The 16,762-nt window shown below is 41.6% G+C and overlaps 1 protein-coding gene across 1 annotated transcript in view; it reads left to right on the top strand.

Annotated features, from left to right (window-relative positions):
- LOC120056292 (choline transporter-like protein 5-A) overlaps positions 1-16,412 on the top strand; it is a gene marked incomplete at its 5' end in the record, with an annotated part of 34,002 nt that extends 17,590 nt beyond the window's left edge. Inside the window, 20 exons of the mRNA XM_039004535.1 lie at positions 249-333; positions 3,024-3,108; positions 3,683-3,811; positions 6,181-6,241; positions 6,320-6,443; positions 6,570-6,653; positions 6,792-6,904; positions 9,837-9,968; positions 10,374-10,473; positions 10,598-10,690; positions 10,932-11,019; positions 11,137-11,399; positions 11,571-11,665; positions 11,764-11,867; positions 12,022-12,095; positions 12,196-12,266; positions 12,793-12,881; positions 12,974-13,058; positions 13,374-13,439; positions 16,279-16,412. Of these exons, the coding sequence (XP_038860463.1) occupies positions 249-333; positions 3,024-3,108; positions 3,683-3,811; positions 6,181-6,241; positions 6,320-6,443; positions 6,570-6,653; positions 6,792-6,904; positions 9,837-9,968; positions 10,374-10,473; positions 10,598-10,690; positions 10,932-11,019; positions 11,137-11,399; positions 11,571-11,665; positions 11,764-11,867; positions 12,022-12,095; positions 12,196-12,266; positions 12,793-12,881; positions 12,974-13,058; positions 13,374-13,439; positions 16,279-16,412 (2,075 nt within the window). The remainder of the gene's footprint in view (positions 1-248; positions 334-3,023; positions 3,109-3,682; positions 3,812-6,180; positions 6,242-6,319; positions 6,444-6,569; positions 6,654-6,791; positions 6,905-9,836; positions 9,969-10,373; positions 10,474-10,597; positions 10,691-10,931; positions 11,020-11,136; positions 11,400-11,570; positions 11,666-11,763; positions 11,868-12,021; positions 12,096-12,195; positions 12,267-12,792; positions 12,882-12,973; positions 13,059-13,373; positions 13,440-16,278) is intronic.
- Positions 16,413-16,762: the final 350 nt, after the last annotated feature.

Raw genomic sequence — 16,762 nt, 5'->3', positions numbered from 1 at the left:
CTTTAAAACCCTGCCACAGGAGCTGAAGAACACATCAGGATTGTCCTACACAAAAGAATCAGAGCAGTTAGATCCAGGGAATGGGAATACGATTTCAGTCTATCGTGCAAAGAGACTTTCCATCTGTTGGTCTTTTATTTTGGTAAAGGAAAACAGAGATACAAGAGGGTGATTCATTCATTCACTGGTTTCTCTCTTTCTCTCTCTTTTTCTCTCTCCCTCCTACCTCCTCCCTTTTCTCTCTCTAGCGTGGCTACACGGTGACCCCAGGAAGGTGATCTACCCTACAGACAGCTACGGACAGTTCTGTGGGCAGAAGGGCACCCCAAACGCGTGAGTAATTACTGTAGTGACTGATTAACCAGGTACAGTTGAAGTCTGAAGTTTACATACACCTTAGCCAAATACATTTGAACTCAGTTTTTCACAATTCCTGACATTTAATCCTAGTAAAAATTCCCTGTCTTAGGTCAGTTACGATCACCACTTTAAGAATGTGACATGTCAGAATAATAGTAGAGAGAATGATTTATTTCAGCTTTTATTTCTTTCATCACATTCCCAGTGGGTCAGAAGTTTACATACACTCAATTAGTATTTGGTAGCATTGCCTTTAAATTGTTTAACTTGGGTCAAATGTTTCAGGTAGCCTTCCACAAGCTTCCCATAATAATGTGGGTGAATTCTGGCCCATTCCTCCTGACAGAGCTGGTGTAACTGAGTCAGGTTTGTAGGCCTCCTTGCTCGCACACGCTTTTTCAGTTCTGCCCACAAATTGTCTATGGGATTGAGGTCAGGGTTTTGTGATGGCCACTCCAATACCTTGACTTTGTTGTCCTTAAGCCATTTTGCCACAACTTTGGAAGTATGCTTGTCCATTTGGAAGACCCATTTGCGACCAAGCTTTAACTTCCTGACTGATGTCTTGAGATGTTGCTTCAATATATCCACATAATTTTCCTGCCTCATGATGTCATCTATTTTGTGAAGTGCACCTGTCCCTCCTGCAGCAAAGCACCCCCACAACATGATGCTGCCACCCCTGTGCTTCACGGTTGGGATGGTGTTCTTCGGCTTGCAAGCCTCCCCCTTTTTCCTCCAGACATAACGATGGTTATTATGGCCAAACAGTTCTATTTTTGTTTCATCAGACCAGAGAATATTTCTCCAAAAAGTATGATCTTTGTCCCCATGTGCAGTTGCAAACCGTAGTCTGGCTTTTTTATGGCGGTTTAGGAGCAGTGACTTCTTCCTTGCTGAGCGGCCTTTCAGGTTATGTCGATATAGGACTCGTTTTACTGTGGATATAGATACTTTTGTACATGTTTCCTCCAGCATCTTCATAAGGTCCTTTGCTGTTGTTCTGGGATTGATTTGCACTTTTCGCACCAAAGTATGTTCATCTCTAGGAGACAGAACGCATCTCTTTCCTGAGCGGTATGATGGCTGCGTGGTCCCATGGTGTTTATACTTGCGTACTATTCTTTGTACAGATGAAAGTGGTACCTTCAGGCATTTGGAAATTGCTCCCAAGGATGAACCTGACTTGTGGAGGTCTACAATGTTTTTTCTGAGGTCTTGGCTGATTTATTTTGATGTTCCCATGATGTCAAGCAAAGAGGGACAGAGTTTGAAGGTTGACCTTGAAATACATCTACAGGTACACCTCCAATTGACTCAAATTATGTCAATTAGCCTATCAGAAGCTTCTAAAGCCATTACATAATTTTCTGGAATTTTCCAAGCTGTTTAAAGGCACAGTCAACTTAGTGTATGTAAACGTCTGACCCACTGGAATTGTGATACAGTGAAATATAAGTGAAATAATCTGTCTGTAAACAATTGTTGGAAAAATTACTTGTGTCATGCACAAAGTAGATGTCCTAACCGACTTGCCAAAATTATAGTTTGTTAACAAGAAATTTGTGGAGTGGTTGAAAAACGAGTTTTAATGACTCCAACCTAAGTGTATATAAACTTCCGACTTCAACTGTATATCTCTATATCTCTGAGTAATTAGGCTGTGTTTACACAGCCAGCCCGATTCTGATCTTTTGCCCAATTATTGGCAAAAGATCTGATCTGATTGGTTAAAAGAATAATTAGTGGTAAAAGATCAGAATTAGGCTGGCTATGTAAACGCAGCCATAGGGACATACCTATGAGCAATTTGAGGACATGATAATTCCCTTGTGCCCAGTTTGCTGCTATTAATGGGTGCATACCTGCCAATTAACACACCTTCCAGAAGTAGAATTTCCCCCCTACCACTGATACAGGGTTAAATAGGTTTTCAGCCCCTTGAATTCAATGTAGGATAATCTGATCCTAGATCTGTTGTTAATGTTAACTTCAATCTAGCCCTAGCGAGGCCACCTGGGCCATTGGCTGGTTCTTTATCTTAGCCCTGCATGCTTCAATGTTGTTATATTGACCATTACAATTGAAAGGCAGCTCACCCCCACACACACAGTTCCCATTGTCAACAGAATCCAACCCATTGAATCAAAAGTCTTGGTACTGGATCCCCACACTAAACAGCTTGGTGTTGAATTCCCCTCATAAACCTCAAGTGTGATTGACAGGCTGTAACCTTGGCAATGATTAAAGTAGTTCTTTAGTGGCGGCTGCGGAGCGGTGATAAGGCTGTTTGTGGAGCCGGGCTGTGAGATAGGGAGTAGTGTGTTTACTCCCAGCTAGCTAGGGCCCTCAGATCTCATCCGCTCATAATTAGCACTGTGTTGTTCTCCCAGGCTTAAAGGATTACGATGGAGTTTAGTCTGGAACACGTGTCGGGGAGAGACTACACCATTCTCTCAACCATTATACTGAAATACTGGAGAATATCATCCTGAAATTCAGCAAAAATGCATTGAGATATTAAGAACAGAAGGGAAGAGATAGTTGTCCATTTTAACATCATTGTATGTGAGGGCTTTTCTTTGAATGTGTGCTCTGTACTCTGCAGCCACCTAGTGCTAATACTGTATCAGCACTGTGTCAATGTTTTTTTTTCTCTATAGAAAAAAATCCATACTGTTCTACTTCAATATCCTGAAATGTGCCAACCCTGCTGTCCTCATCAACCTCCAGTGTCCCACCACTCAGGTATTCATAACATATTGGTCAATAACAATATTGACTCATAGAGTACATAGGTACAGTTATTGTTAAAGGCGCAGTGCAGTCAAAATATTTGTTTTATATCATATTGTACAACAGCTGATGAAACTAACACTGTAAAAAACAAAAACAAAACATCAGTGTTATTTCCTGATAGTTGCTGGTTGAAAATACAATCTACACAGGACCTTCTAATCAGCAGGTTTGCATGGGTGGGAGTTCCGGCTTTCCATGGTGACCTCACCATGAAGTGAATTGGTTAATAGACCAATAACAGAGAGAGTTCCAAACCTCTCTGCCAATAACAGCTAGTTTTCAGTTTTCCCTTCCCCACTCAGACCACTCCCAGACAGTCCGAGGAAAATTCTAGCTTGAGAAATAGTTTTTTGCTAAAAAAGCAATTTTTGTCAATTGTTTATGAAAGCTGTTACAGTAAGGTACTTAATTGTTGCTCCGAAGTTATTCGATATTGATATAAAAAACGGTTGCATTGGGCCTTTAAAAAAGGGTGTCATATCATCTTACTGAGTATTCATTAGTGTGTTCAATACTTCCTCAGATGTGTGTTTCCAAGTGCCCGGACAGATTTGCAACCTACACAGATATGCAGTTGCAATACCAAATCACTGCAGCCCCCTGGGAATATTACAGGCTGTTCTGCAAACCAGGATTCAACAACCCAACAAAGGTATGCATGTAGGCGTAGTACTGTTTGGAAGTGTGTACTGTTAGGATGTGAACTACTTTCATCGTGTGTAACAACGACTAGTTGTCTAAAGCAGGAGCAACCTAAATAAACTAAATTAAAAGAAAAAGAAACTACACTATGAAATAAAGATAAATTATATAAAGAATGATAGTAAAAAGCTTTGGGGCACCTTAAATGAAATTTTGGGAAAATAAACTCGACTCCATCATTTATTAAATCAGATGGCTCATTCATCACAAAGCCCACTGATATTGCAAACTACTTTAATGACTTTTTCATTGGCAAGATAAGCAAACTTAGGGATCACATGCCAGCAACAAACCCTGACACTACACATCCAAGTATTATCGAACGAAATTATGAAAGACAAGAATTGTACTTTTGAATTCTATAAAGTCAGTGTGGAAGAGGTGAGAAAATTATTGTTGTCTATCAACAATGACAAGCCACCAGGGCCTGACAATCTAGATGGAAAATTACTGAGGATAATAGCAGATGATATTGCCACTCCTATTTGTCACATCTTCAATTTAAGCCTACTAGAGAGCGTGTGCCCTCAGGCCTGGAGGGAAGCTAAAGTCATTCCGCTACCCAAGAATATTAAAGCTGGCTCAAATAGCCGACCAATCAGCCTGTTACCCACCCTTAGTAAACGTCTAGAAAAATTTGTGTTTGACCAGATACAATGCTATTTTACAGTAAACAAATTGACAACAGAATATCAGCATGCTTATAGGGAAGGACACTCAACAAGCACAGCACTTACTCAAATGACTGATGATTGGCTGAGAGAAATTGATGATAAAATGATTGTGGGGGCTGTCTTGTTAGACTTCAGTGCAGCTTTTGACATTATTGATCGTAGTCTGCTGCTGGAAAAACGTTTGTGTTATGGCTATAATGTGGATAAAGATTTACTTGTCTAACAGAACACAGAGGGTGTTCTTTAATGGAAGCCTATCAAATATAATCCAGTTAGAATCAGGAATTCCCCAGGGTAGCTGTTAAGGCCCCTTGCTTTTTTCAATTTTTACTAACGACATGCCACTGACTTGAGTAAAGCCAGAGTTTCTATGTATGCGGATGACTCAACACTATACACGTCAGCGACTGAAATTACATCAACACTCAACAAAGAGCTGCAGTTAGTTTCAGAGTGGGTGGCAAGGAATAAGTTAGCCCTAAATATTTATAAAACCTAAAGCATTGTGTTTGGAACAAAACACTCACTAAACCCTGACCCTCAACTAAATCTTGTAATAAATCATGTGGAAATTAGGCAAATTGAGAAGACTAAACTGCTTGGAGTAACCCCAGATTGTAAACTGTCATTTTCAAAACATATTGATGCAGTAGTAGCTAAGATGGGGAAAAGTTTGTTTATAATAAAGCGATGCTCTGCCTTCTTAACAACATTATCAACAAGGCAGGTCCTACAGGCCCTAGTTTTGTCGCACTTTAACTATTGTTCAGTCGTGTGGTCAGGTGCCATAAAAAAGGACTTTGGAAAATTGCAATTGGCTCAGAACAGGGCAGCACGGCTGGCCCTTAGATGTACACAGAGAGTTGATATTAATAATATGCATGTCAATCTCTCCTGGCTGAAAGTGGAGGAGAGATTGACTTCATCACTACTTTTATTTATGAGAGGTATTAACAAGTTGAATGCACCGAGCTGCCGGTCTAACTACTGGCACACAGCTCAGACACCCATGCATACCCCACAAGACATGCCACAAGAGGTTTCTTCACAGTCCCCAAGTCCAGAACAGACTATGGGAGGCACACAGTACTACATAGAGCCATGACAACATGGAACTCTATTCCACATCAAGTAACTGATGCAAGCAGTAAAATTGTATTTAAAAAACAGATTAAAAAACACAAACATTGGCACAGACACATGCATACACACGCACGCACGCACGCACGCACGCACGCACGCACGCACGCACGCACGCACGCACGCACGCACACACACACACACGATAACATACGCACTATACATACACATGGATTTAGTACTGTAGATATGTGGTAGTGGTGTAGTAGGGGTCTGAGGGCACACAGTGTGTTGTGAAATCTGTGAATTTATTGTAATGTTTTAAAATTGTATAAACTGCCTTAATTTTGCTGGACCCCAGGAAGAGTAGCTGCTGCTTTGGCAGGAACTAATGGGGATCCATAATAAATACAAATACCTCACACCCAGGCTACTGAACTGTGCTGCGTTGTGTTAAAGATTATGAATTAAAAACAGAGTTTTAACACTTTTGTAATTTTCTGTTCACAGAGCGTAACGACAATTAGTATGACATGACTGACATTCCTCCTCTTCTTGCTTTAAGCCTGTTGCACAAGTGTTACGAGACGAGGACTGTCCATCAATGATTGTGCCTAGCAGACCGTGTAAGTACAGCAAAAAAATGACAGCAACTGGCGGGCAATAAGGAAGAAGTTATGATACTGAATGATCTCGTCTACTAGTCCTACAGCGTTGCTTTCCTGACTTCATCACTCTGAACGGAACCCTGACGGTGGCCAAAAGAACCCACTTCAAAGATGCCCTGGACAAAGCCCGCAGTGTGACTGAACTAAGAGACGCCGCCAAGTGAGTTACAAAGACACCCACACATGCATGTGGATGTGTGTATACATGCATGCGGGCACATACAGTACACACACACAAACATTTCTGTAATTATGGCAGTTTTATAATGGGTATTGTCTCCTGCAGTGGCATCACAGGTCTAGTGGATGCTAAGGAGGTTGGGATGAAGATTGTGGAGGACTACGCCGCCTCATGGAACTGGATCTTAATGTAAGAACTCTTACTGGCAGAGATACACTGGGTTGAGTTCTTATAACGGACAATGAATTGTACTGTACGGTACTTTATTGTACTTTTACGGTACTGTAAAATACTATATTTAGAGTGTGTACTGTGTGTTATTTCCAGAGGTCTGGTGATAGCACTGGTGGTCAGTCTGATCTTCATCCTGCTGCTACGTTTCACTGCCGGACTCCTCCTCTGGTTCACCATCATCGCCGTCATACTGGTGATCGCTTACGGTCGGTCTGTGTGTGTGTGTGTGTGTGTCAAAGTTATTAGAGTTTTGTGTTTTTAATATTTGTTTTTATTTCTATTAATTTTAAGACTTTTATTTGAAATTCAGTTTAGTTTCAGTTTGTTTTCTGATCCACTTTACTAGTTTTTATTTAGTTGATGTTTTTTAAAAACATATATTTAGTTTTTATATTATTTAGTTAAGGTTTTAGTGTGTTTTGGGGTTGTCAGTTCTTGCCAGTGTGGGACAGTAATGCGTAAAGTGATGAAGGTGATGAGTCAGGTCATAGATTAGGTTAGGTTTAAAGGTAGACTCAGCGAGATGACATAGATGCACAAAGTAAACCGTAGTAGTGGGTCAATTTCCACAACAACCAGGAGCGGTGAAGCGCGAGGTTAAACTTCTCCGCTGTTTTGGTTCCATAGCTACCACGTTGTAGCAGCGTGAAGCGTACCCGTGCACATGCGCAGATACTCTGTGTGACTGTCTGTGTGAGAACAAGGTTTTGCATCATGCTCATCTCAATGGCCACGTTCGAGCTGATCAATTTTATCAAGTCGGTTACCGTCGTTGGTCACCACCTTTCAATGTGTGTTACATTCTGGGGATAAAAATGGTCCGACTTGCACCCACATGTCAGGTGCATGAACTTTACAAAAATCATGTGATCAAAGGTCATGAAGTTTTGACCGCAGTCAACCGCAAGTTTCTGCAATTGAAGGCTCTATTGTCAATCATCAGGGGGGTTTTATTTCACCCACGTGAACGTGACCAAAGGCGTGACTGAAAAACAAACCAAATTTCCGCAATTTATGTTCACAGTGGATATATACAAATTAATTTGATATTTGAGGCTCTGTCTCACTAAGTGATTGTACAGTTGTGGCCAAAAGTTTTGAGATTGACACAAATATGAATTTTCACAAAGTCTGCTGCCTCAGTTTGTATGATGGCAATTTGCATATACTCCAGAATGTTATGAAGAGTGATCAGATGAATTGCAATTAATTGCAAAGTCCCTCTTTGCCATGCAAATGAACTGAATCCCAACAAAAATATTTCCACTGCATATCAGCCCTGCCACAAAAGAACCAGCTGACATCATGTCAGTGATTCTCTTGTTAACACAGGTGTGAGTGTTGATGAGGACAAGGCTGGAGATCACTCTGTCATGCTGATTGAGTTCGAATAACAGACTGGAAGCTTCAAAAGGAGGGTGGTGCTTGGAATCATTGTTCTTTCTCTGTCAACCATGGTTACCTTACCATGCCGTCATCATTGCTTTGCACAAAAAGGGCTTCACGGGCAAGGATATTGCTGCCAGTAAGATTGCACCTAAATCAACCATTTATCAGATCATCAAGAACTTCAAGGAGAGTGGTTCAATTGTTGTAAAGAAGGCTTCAGGGCGCCCAAGAAAGTCCAGCAAGCGCCAGGACCGTCTCCTAAAGTTGATTCAGCTGCGGGATCGGGGCACCACCTTGCTCAAGAATGGCAGCAGGCAGGTGTGAGTGCATCTGCACGCACAGTGAGGCAAAGACTTTTGGAGGATGGCCTGGTGTCAAGAAGGGAACGCAAAGAAGCCACTTCTCTCCAGGAAAAACATCAGGGACAGACTGATATTCTGCAAAAAGTACAGGGATTGGACTGCTGAGGACTGGAGTAAAGTCATTTTCTCTGATGAATCCCCTTTCCGATTGTTTGGGGCATCCGGAAAAAAGCTTGTCCGAAGAAGACAAGGTGAGCGCTACCATCAGTCCTGTGTCATGCCAACAGTAAAGCATCCTGACACCATTCATGTGTGGGGTTGCTTCTCAGCCAAGGGAGTGGGCTCACTCACAATTTTGCCTAAGAACACAGCCATGAATAAAGAATGGTACCAGCAACATCTCCCAACCATCCAGGAACATTTTGGTGACGAACAATGCCTTTTCCAGCATGATGGAGCACCTTGCCATGAGGCAAAAGTGATAACTAAGTGGCTCGGGGAACAAAACATTGATATTTTGGGTCCATGGCCAGGAAACTCCCCAGACCTTAATCCCATTGAGACTTGTGGTCAATCCTCAAGAGGCGGGTGGACAAACAAAAACCCACAAATTCTGACAAACTCCAAGCATTGATTATGCAAGAATGGGCTGCCATCAGTCAGAATGTGGCCCAGAAGTGATTGCCAGGTCGGATTGCAGAGGTCTTGAAAAAGAAGGGTCAACACTGCAACTATTGACTCTGCATCAACTTCATGTAATTGTCAATAAAAGCCTTTGACACTTATGAAATGCTTGTAATTATACTTCAGTATTCCATAGTAACATCTGACAAAAATATCTAAAGACACTGAAGCAGCAAACTTTGTGGAAATGTATATTTGTGTCATTTACCAATTTGTAAGTCGCTCTGGATAAGAGCGTCTGCTAAATGACTTAAATGTAAATGTAATTCTCAAAACGTTTGGTCACAACTGTACAATGTACACACATAATATTATATTATGATTTCAGTTTGTGAGTGTGTGATATGGGGGTTGGAGACATGTTTATTTCGACATTACACAGAAAATCTTTTAGAAACAATGGCAACACTGCCATGTTGATCTGAGCCTTGCTGTTGAAAAAACACATCAATATTAGACCTTCAGCTGTTGCAGATGCACCTCCCCCGACTTCACTCCAATTTGGTCTACAGTTGTTTGCTTTAGCCTTACCACTCAAACCCGGCCAATATCTGCAGTGCTGCTGTGGCAACGGGTGTGTTCATTATTTATTTTGTTTACAAAATGTTTTTTCATGATTAGTTTTCATTTTAGTTTTAGTTTACTATAATAAAGTGTGTGTGTAACTGTACATACGTGTGTGCGTGCATGGCCGTGTACCAGTGTGTGTCAGTGTGTGTGTGTGTTTTCACCTCTCTAACCTCTGCTTCCTGTGTCTCTGTAGGGATATGGCACTGTTACCTGGAGTTCTCCCTCTTGAGGCAGCAGCCCGGGGCAGATGTGACCATCGTAGACATCGGCTTCCAGACAGACGTCACGGTTTACCTGCATCTCAGTCAAACATGGCTCATCTTCTGTATGTCATCACCTCACTCATGACAATCTCTCTCTCTCAGCTTTGTCTTAGGGATAAGCCTCTTTCAAACCATTTAGCCTGAATACCAGTTCCTGTAAAAGTTGAAAATTAGTAAATAGATGTTCTGTAAATACACAGTCTGTCGTTTAGTTAATACATTACATTTGGAGAGGATCATTTGGGTTAGGCTTGATGTTACTATGGTTTGATGTTACTATGGTTTGATGTTACTATCGATTGATGTTACTATGGTTTGACGTTACTATGGTGTGATGTTACTATGATTTAATGTTACTATGGATTGATGTTACTATGGATTGATGTTACTATGGATTGATGTAACTATGGTTTGGCTCAGACTCTCTCTAACCTTCTGCTGTGTTTTCCCCCCTCTCTCTCTGTTAGTGATAGCTCTGTGTACCATAGAGGCCTCCATCTTGATCATTCTGATCTTTCTGAGGAAGAGAGTACGGATCGCTATCGCTCTACTGAGGGAGGGAAGCAAGTAAGTCGACTAATAGTAACAGTTTCTCTCGCAGTAACTGTTTGTGTTCTCTCGCCGTCTTTCTTCATGACTGTTGTTTGAGAAGAGTTTATTTTCAATGTTCTTCTTGTGCCTCTGTCTCTAGGGCTGTTAGCTACATCATGTCAACACTTTTCTACCCAATCATCACCTTCCTGCTGCTGGCCATCTGCATCTCCTACTTTTCCGTCACCTCTGTGTATCCTCTTACTGGTGTGGTGTTTCTCCACTAGAGGGCGCTGTTGGTTTATTTCTTCGTTCATCGTGCAGTTCATGATTCCGACCTAAGACCCAGATTCTATAAGGTATATTGTATTGAATGACTTATGGAATACAGAAACAGAAACAGAGACACAGAGATTGATCTAAGAAAGTGCTGTTTTGTTGTGTATTGTTGTACAACAGCAACATGTTTGATGCTTAATCAGCGTTACACACAGATTCCTGGCCTCCTCTGGAGATGCCATCTATAAAGTAATGGCTGCTGAGCCCAACTGCATGTACGCAAACAAGACATGCAATCCTGAGGTAAGTCCCCTTTTTCTAAACTCATTCTAAGTATCCTGCAGAAATACACAGAAACTCTGGTGTGGAGTACCCCCGATTTGTATAAATAGTCATTTATTATCACAATTTCCCTCCCAGACTTTCAACAAGACCAACGTGTCCAAGACGTGTCCGGGCGCCCAGTGTACATTTGCGTTCTACGGCGGGGAGACGCCCTACCACCGCTACCTCTTCATCCTCCAGCTGTCCAACCTGCTCATCTTCCTGTGGCTGGTCAACTTTATCATCGCCCTGGGCCAGTGTACCCTGGCTGGGGCCTTCGCCTCCTACTACTGGGCCCGGAGGAAGCCCCAGGACATCCCCACCTGCCCCCTGTTTTCTTCATTTAGCAGGGCCATACGGTAAGGAGCCTTCCGTACCATTCTGCCAGTACGGAAGATTAGCAATCTAACTGGAAGTGTTCGTTTCACTATGGCTCAGGGATTGTTTGAGACAGGTTTTTAGGTGTTTGGGAGGTTCTGATTTTTTTTCATGATAGACTGACTAAAGATGTGTGTGTGGCTGGGTTACAGGTATCACACTGGCTCGCTGGCATTTGGTGCTCTGATTCTGGCCCTGGTTCAGATGGCTCGAATTATCCTGGAGTATCTAGATTCAAAACTCAAAGGTGAGTTCGGCTTTAGTAAAGCACAGTCGTACATCATCTAGTCGTGGATGTGACTCTGTGGAGTAACTCATCACTAATGGTCGGTGGTCTGTGTTCAGGTGCCAGTAACGTGGCAGCACGCTTCCTGCTCTGCTGCCTCAAATGCTGTTTCTGGTGTCTAGAGCGCTTCATCAAATTCATGAACAGAAATGCTTACATTATGGTGAGTAGTGTGATGTGTGTCTATATGTATTGATATTATTACATGGCTTTGATCTGTGTTAATCGCTGCTTATGTAGCAACTGAATCAAGGGTAGATTAGCTACTGTGTATGCTATAACTCAATATGGTCCCATGGTCTGTGTGCTCCCTCTAGATTGCGATATATGGGAAGTGCTTCTGCACGTCAGCTCGAGATGCCTTCTGCCTATTGATGAGAAACGTAGTAAGGTAAGGCCCTCTGAAGCCAGGGGTTGGATTATTAGGCTACCCAGTGTTGGCTGGCACTTCACTGGGGTAACCTTACTGGGTTCACCCCTCTCTCCTGCAGGGTGGCGGTGCTGGACAGAGTGACAGACTTCCTACTGTTCCTGGGGAAAGTGCTAATAGCAGGGAGTGTAGGTGAGTCATTGCAAAAAAACATATTTTTTCTTGTGACTACTTAATAACCCTTTTAGATAACAGTTGATATTTTATTTGACTGCAATCAGTCAAAAGTCGTGTTTTAAAGTCTAAATAAAAGATGAAGCATATCTGTGGGCTTTTCAACAAGCTCTCACAGTTTCATGTCAGAATTAGATGTTCATCCATGTTTCTCAAACGTCGAATTTCAAAGTTGTTCCAAACGTTGAATTTCAAGTGTTTAAGGTTACGTTTAGGCATTAACTCCAAATTCTTAAGGTTAGTCATTAACTCTGAATGATTAAGTTCATAGTTATCGCTGGATTCAAACTTACAACCTTTGGAATCAAAGGCAGAAGCTTACCGAAACCTACTTTAAGGTAACAGCGCTCACTGGTGCCACCTAGTGGCCAGTTTCCACATAAACTCCTGACGTCCTGGGACATGGATGGACGTCAAATACTGAATTGTATCACGGGTGACCTGGCTGGGGTATTTACAATGTTGTGTTTTTTGTGTGTTGCAGGCGTCATAGCCTTCTTTTTCTTCACACACAAAATACCAATTGTTCAGGAAGATGTGCCGACCTTGCATTACTACTGGGTACCTCTACTGGTAAGATACAACAATAGAAAGGGTATAGAAATGGGTACATCCTACATTCAGCTGGGTATTGATGGTGTATTATCGTGTCTTCTCATTGGCAGACGGTGATATTCGGGTCCTATTTGATCGCTCATGGATTCTTCAGCGTCTATGCAATGTGTGTGGACACGCTGTTTCTGTGTTTCTGTAAGTAAAGCCTATGTATTCTTCTTCATAGACATGCTTCCTAAACACTGTGGTGTTGGTTTTTGATTCATTTCCATTTTAATTCGAAAATAACATCTGAAGGAATACACCTGCTCTCATCCTTGGCTATTCACTCGATCCCAATATCAACGCTTTGACCTTCTTCTTTTTTGACAACTGTTAAAACCACCGTGGCTGTTCTCTTGCTTTGCTTCACGTTCTATCTGAGCACCTCTAATCCCTCTTGCTCATCTCCTTTCCACCTCTCCCTTCCTCCTGTATTCCTTTCTCCACTCCTCCCATACACCCCTCCAGGTGAGGACTTGGAGAGGAATGACGGGAGCCCTGAGAAACCCTTCCTCATGTCTGCTGAGCTGCACAGTATTCTGAGAAAAACTGAGCACCACTGAGGAACGCAACACTCTCCTACAAACCAATAGCTTTACTTCTTCCAAGTTATTTAGCATGCTTTAAACTGAACAGAGCTCAACTCTGGCTACCTACACTATGCTGTCTATCAGCTAACAAGGAGATATCAGTCTCTAATGGAGAATGAGACCATTGACTGTGACTTTTGAAACTCAGAAACTTCTATAGTCTTCAGAACTAACATTGACTGATTTTGAGAGACTCATACGAACACTTACATTGACTATGACGTGTGATCATTAGAATAACTGTTAGACTTAGAGAATCGAACAATGAGACTAATAGTGTGGCCATTAGACTTTGCTACTGCCTTACCTCAAGACTAGGGACTGACAGGCAGGAACTATTTTGGAACAAGTTCAGGTGGTCAGACTTCACTGTGACTTGTGCTGATACTGAAACAGACTTGTAACTCTCTGGTCCAGAGAGAGAGAGAAACACTTCTGCTTTGCTCCAAACAGACCAGAGGCTATGCATATCCAACATGCAGTACACTACTGTATCATCCCTAGCATCATTATTAGTCCTCAGCAGCTGTACTGTAACTGCAGTTTACATGGACGATGGCCCTTACTGCAAAAACAATCACGCGCTGAACTTCCATATTTAGAACAAAAGGAACCTTTTGGGTGCAGCAGACTGACAGAACTCTAAATTGTAGTCCGACTAATACTTGTTCTGCAGACTTTTAGCTAATGCTCAAACCGGTTGATTTATGCTACTCAAAGTCAATATTGGGTACGAATGGTGTTCCAAATATTCAGCCACTAAATGTTAAGCAACAACTGTGTCAAGGACAATCATGATCAAATTCTGCCCTATATCCCACTACTGCAGAAAACAGTGCAGTTTGCGTTCAAAACCTGCAACTGTGATGACCTTTACACCCACACATGGGCTCATGTAATGTATAGCACTGGTAGCCTACATTATGTGTGTGATACCCTACATGTACAGTACCAGTCAAAAGTTTACACACCTACTCATTCCAGGGTTTTTCTTATTTTTTTAAAACTATTTTCTACATTGAAGAATAGTGAAGACATCAAAACTATGAAATTACACATATGGAATCATGTAGTAACCAAAAAAGTGTAAAACAAATCAAAATATATTTTTTATTTAAGTAGCTACCCTTTGCACACTCTTGGCATTCTCTCAAGCAGCTTGGAATTCTCTCAAGCAGCTCACCTGGAATGCATTTCAATTAACAGGTGTGCCTTTTTAAAAGTGAATTTGTGAAATTTCTATCCTTAATGCGTTTGAGCCTATCAGTTGTGTTGTGACAAGGGGGGGGGGGGGTATACAGAAGATAGGCCTATTTGGTAAAAGACACAGTCCATATTATGGCAAGAACAGCTTAAATAAGCAAAGACACATTTCAAGAACTTTGAAAGTTTCTTCAAGTGCAGGCGCAAAAACCATCAAGTGCTGTGATGAAACTGGCTCTCATGAGGACCACCCCCAGAAAGGAAGACCCAGAGTTACCTCTGCTGCAGAGGATAAGTTAATTAGCGTTACCAGCCTCAGAAATCTGCAATTAACTGCACCTCAGATTGTACATCACAGAGTTCAAGTAACAGACACATCTCAATTTCAACTGTTCAGAGATTTTTCAACAGGACAATGACCCAAAACACACCTCCAGGCTGTGTAAGGGCTATTTGACCAAGGAGAGTGATGGAGTGCTGCATCAGATGACCTGGCCTCCACAATCACCCAACTTATTTTGATTGGTTTAACACTTTTTTGGTTACATGATTCCGTGTGTAATTTCATATTTTCGATGTCTTCACTACTATTCTACAATTTAGAAAATTGGGAAAATAATTTATTTAAAAACTTGAATGAGTAGGTGTGACCAAACTTTTGACTGGTACTGTATGTATGAGGGGACTAGCAGTTTCAAATAAGGGCTCCTGTATAACTAATATGCTCCTCCCCTGCTGTATGAATAGTGAATCGACTTCATCAAACCTGATGGTTTCACTTTAACTCAACCAGAGCTCAGGATTTGAAGGCATGTCATCTCTTGGTCTTGATGGGATGTCCTTACAACTGAATGGTGTTACTTCCTGGCCAATGGATTGCTTTCCATAAGCCATACAAATACTATGTTGTCTGATAGGAAAGCCTGCAAGCAAAATAATGGATGTTGGGATGTTTGGTGGATTACAGTTGTCTGAAGTGATTTTCTTTTACCTTGATCACCGTGGCTCTGGCAAATACAGAGGATGTGCACGTGTCAGTGTCACTGCAATGAAGACCCATAAAAAAAATGTAGTTCTGTTAGTTGAGCATAAGGTATTATGTATGACAACTGCAGGTTCTAGTTAGCGTGTCTAGCTAGTGGGAAATTGAGGTTTTTACTTTAGGCTAAACATATTTCAGACTCCTGACAATGGAAGGATGTCAAAGCCATTTGTCGAATTTGTACGTCAGTGGTACAGATGAAAAAAGTGCTACGTTTTTAATATTGTCAATTACTTGTACATGCTCTTTTCTACATTTTGGGATCAGTATTTAATGTATTTTTCATTTGGGATTTTCTTTTGTAAAATGTAGTCAATGAGAACATGAAGTGACTTCTATAAATAAAAAGCATTTGAATAGTTCCATGTGCTTTACAGCATTTGCTGTGCCACAATGCAATTACACCAACAAAAAAAAGTGTAAAAACATGATAAAGCTACAGCTATTGCAGCTAAGACTTTTTTACACAGAACCATAAATCCCAAATGCCAGTCTATTCTCCCTCAGTTTCAGTTAGTCTTTTCAACTCTTATTCCAGTGCTGGATCAAGAGTACAATGATGGTTCAGCAACTCGACCCTACCACATGACCCGCACTCTGAGGAGGATGCTCCGCAGGCGCCGGACGAAAAGACAGAAGAGTAGGAAGAGAGAAAAAGATTCAGTAGAGTGAAACGACGAGGGACTAAAGGCAAGAGGATGAGTCTCAATGTTCTAACGGCATTCTTGCCCATGGGCATGTGCCAGTGCCCAAGCGAAAGTCTACCAGCAACAGAAATGTGACTTTTCGGCATATGCCCCCTACAACAAAGACTCCTCAATCAGTTAAAATGTGAAGTGTGTCAAATGGCATTATAATCCTCATGAACTTCAGAACAAGACGGCATCTAGTAAAGTCCAGTCCCTCATTGTCAGCAGTGATCATATGGCTTTTATTCAGTATTTCTTCACAGCCATCAAAAACAGAGATGAGCTATATAATCAGCGACAAAACAGAAACAAAGATATCATTTCATTACTTTA

Source organism: Salvelinus namaycush, chromosome 11, assembly GCF_016432855.1.
Source record: "Salvelinus namaycush isolate Seneca chromosome 11, SaNama_1.0, whole genome shotgun sequence".
Classification (NCBI taxonomy): domain Eukaryota; kingdom Metazoa; phylum Chordata; class Actinopteri; order Salmoniformes; family Salmonidae; genus Salvelinus; species Salvelinus namaycush.
The sequence above is the reverse complement of the archived record's forward strand: the minus strand, read 5'-3'. Positions and strand labels throughout refer to the sequence as shown.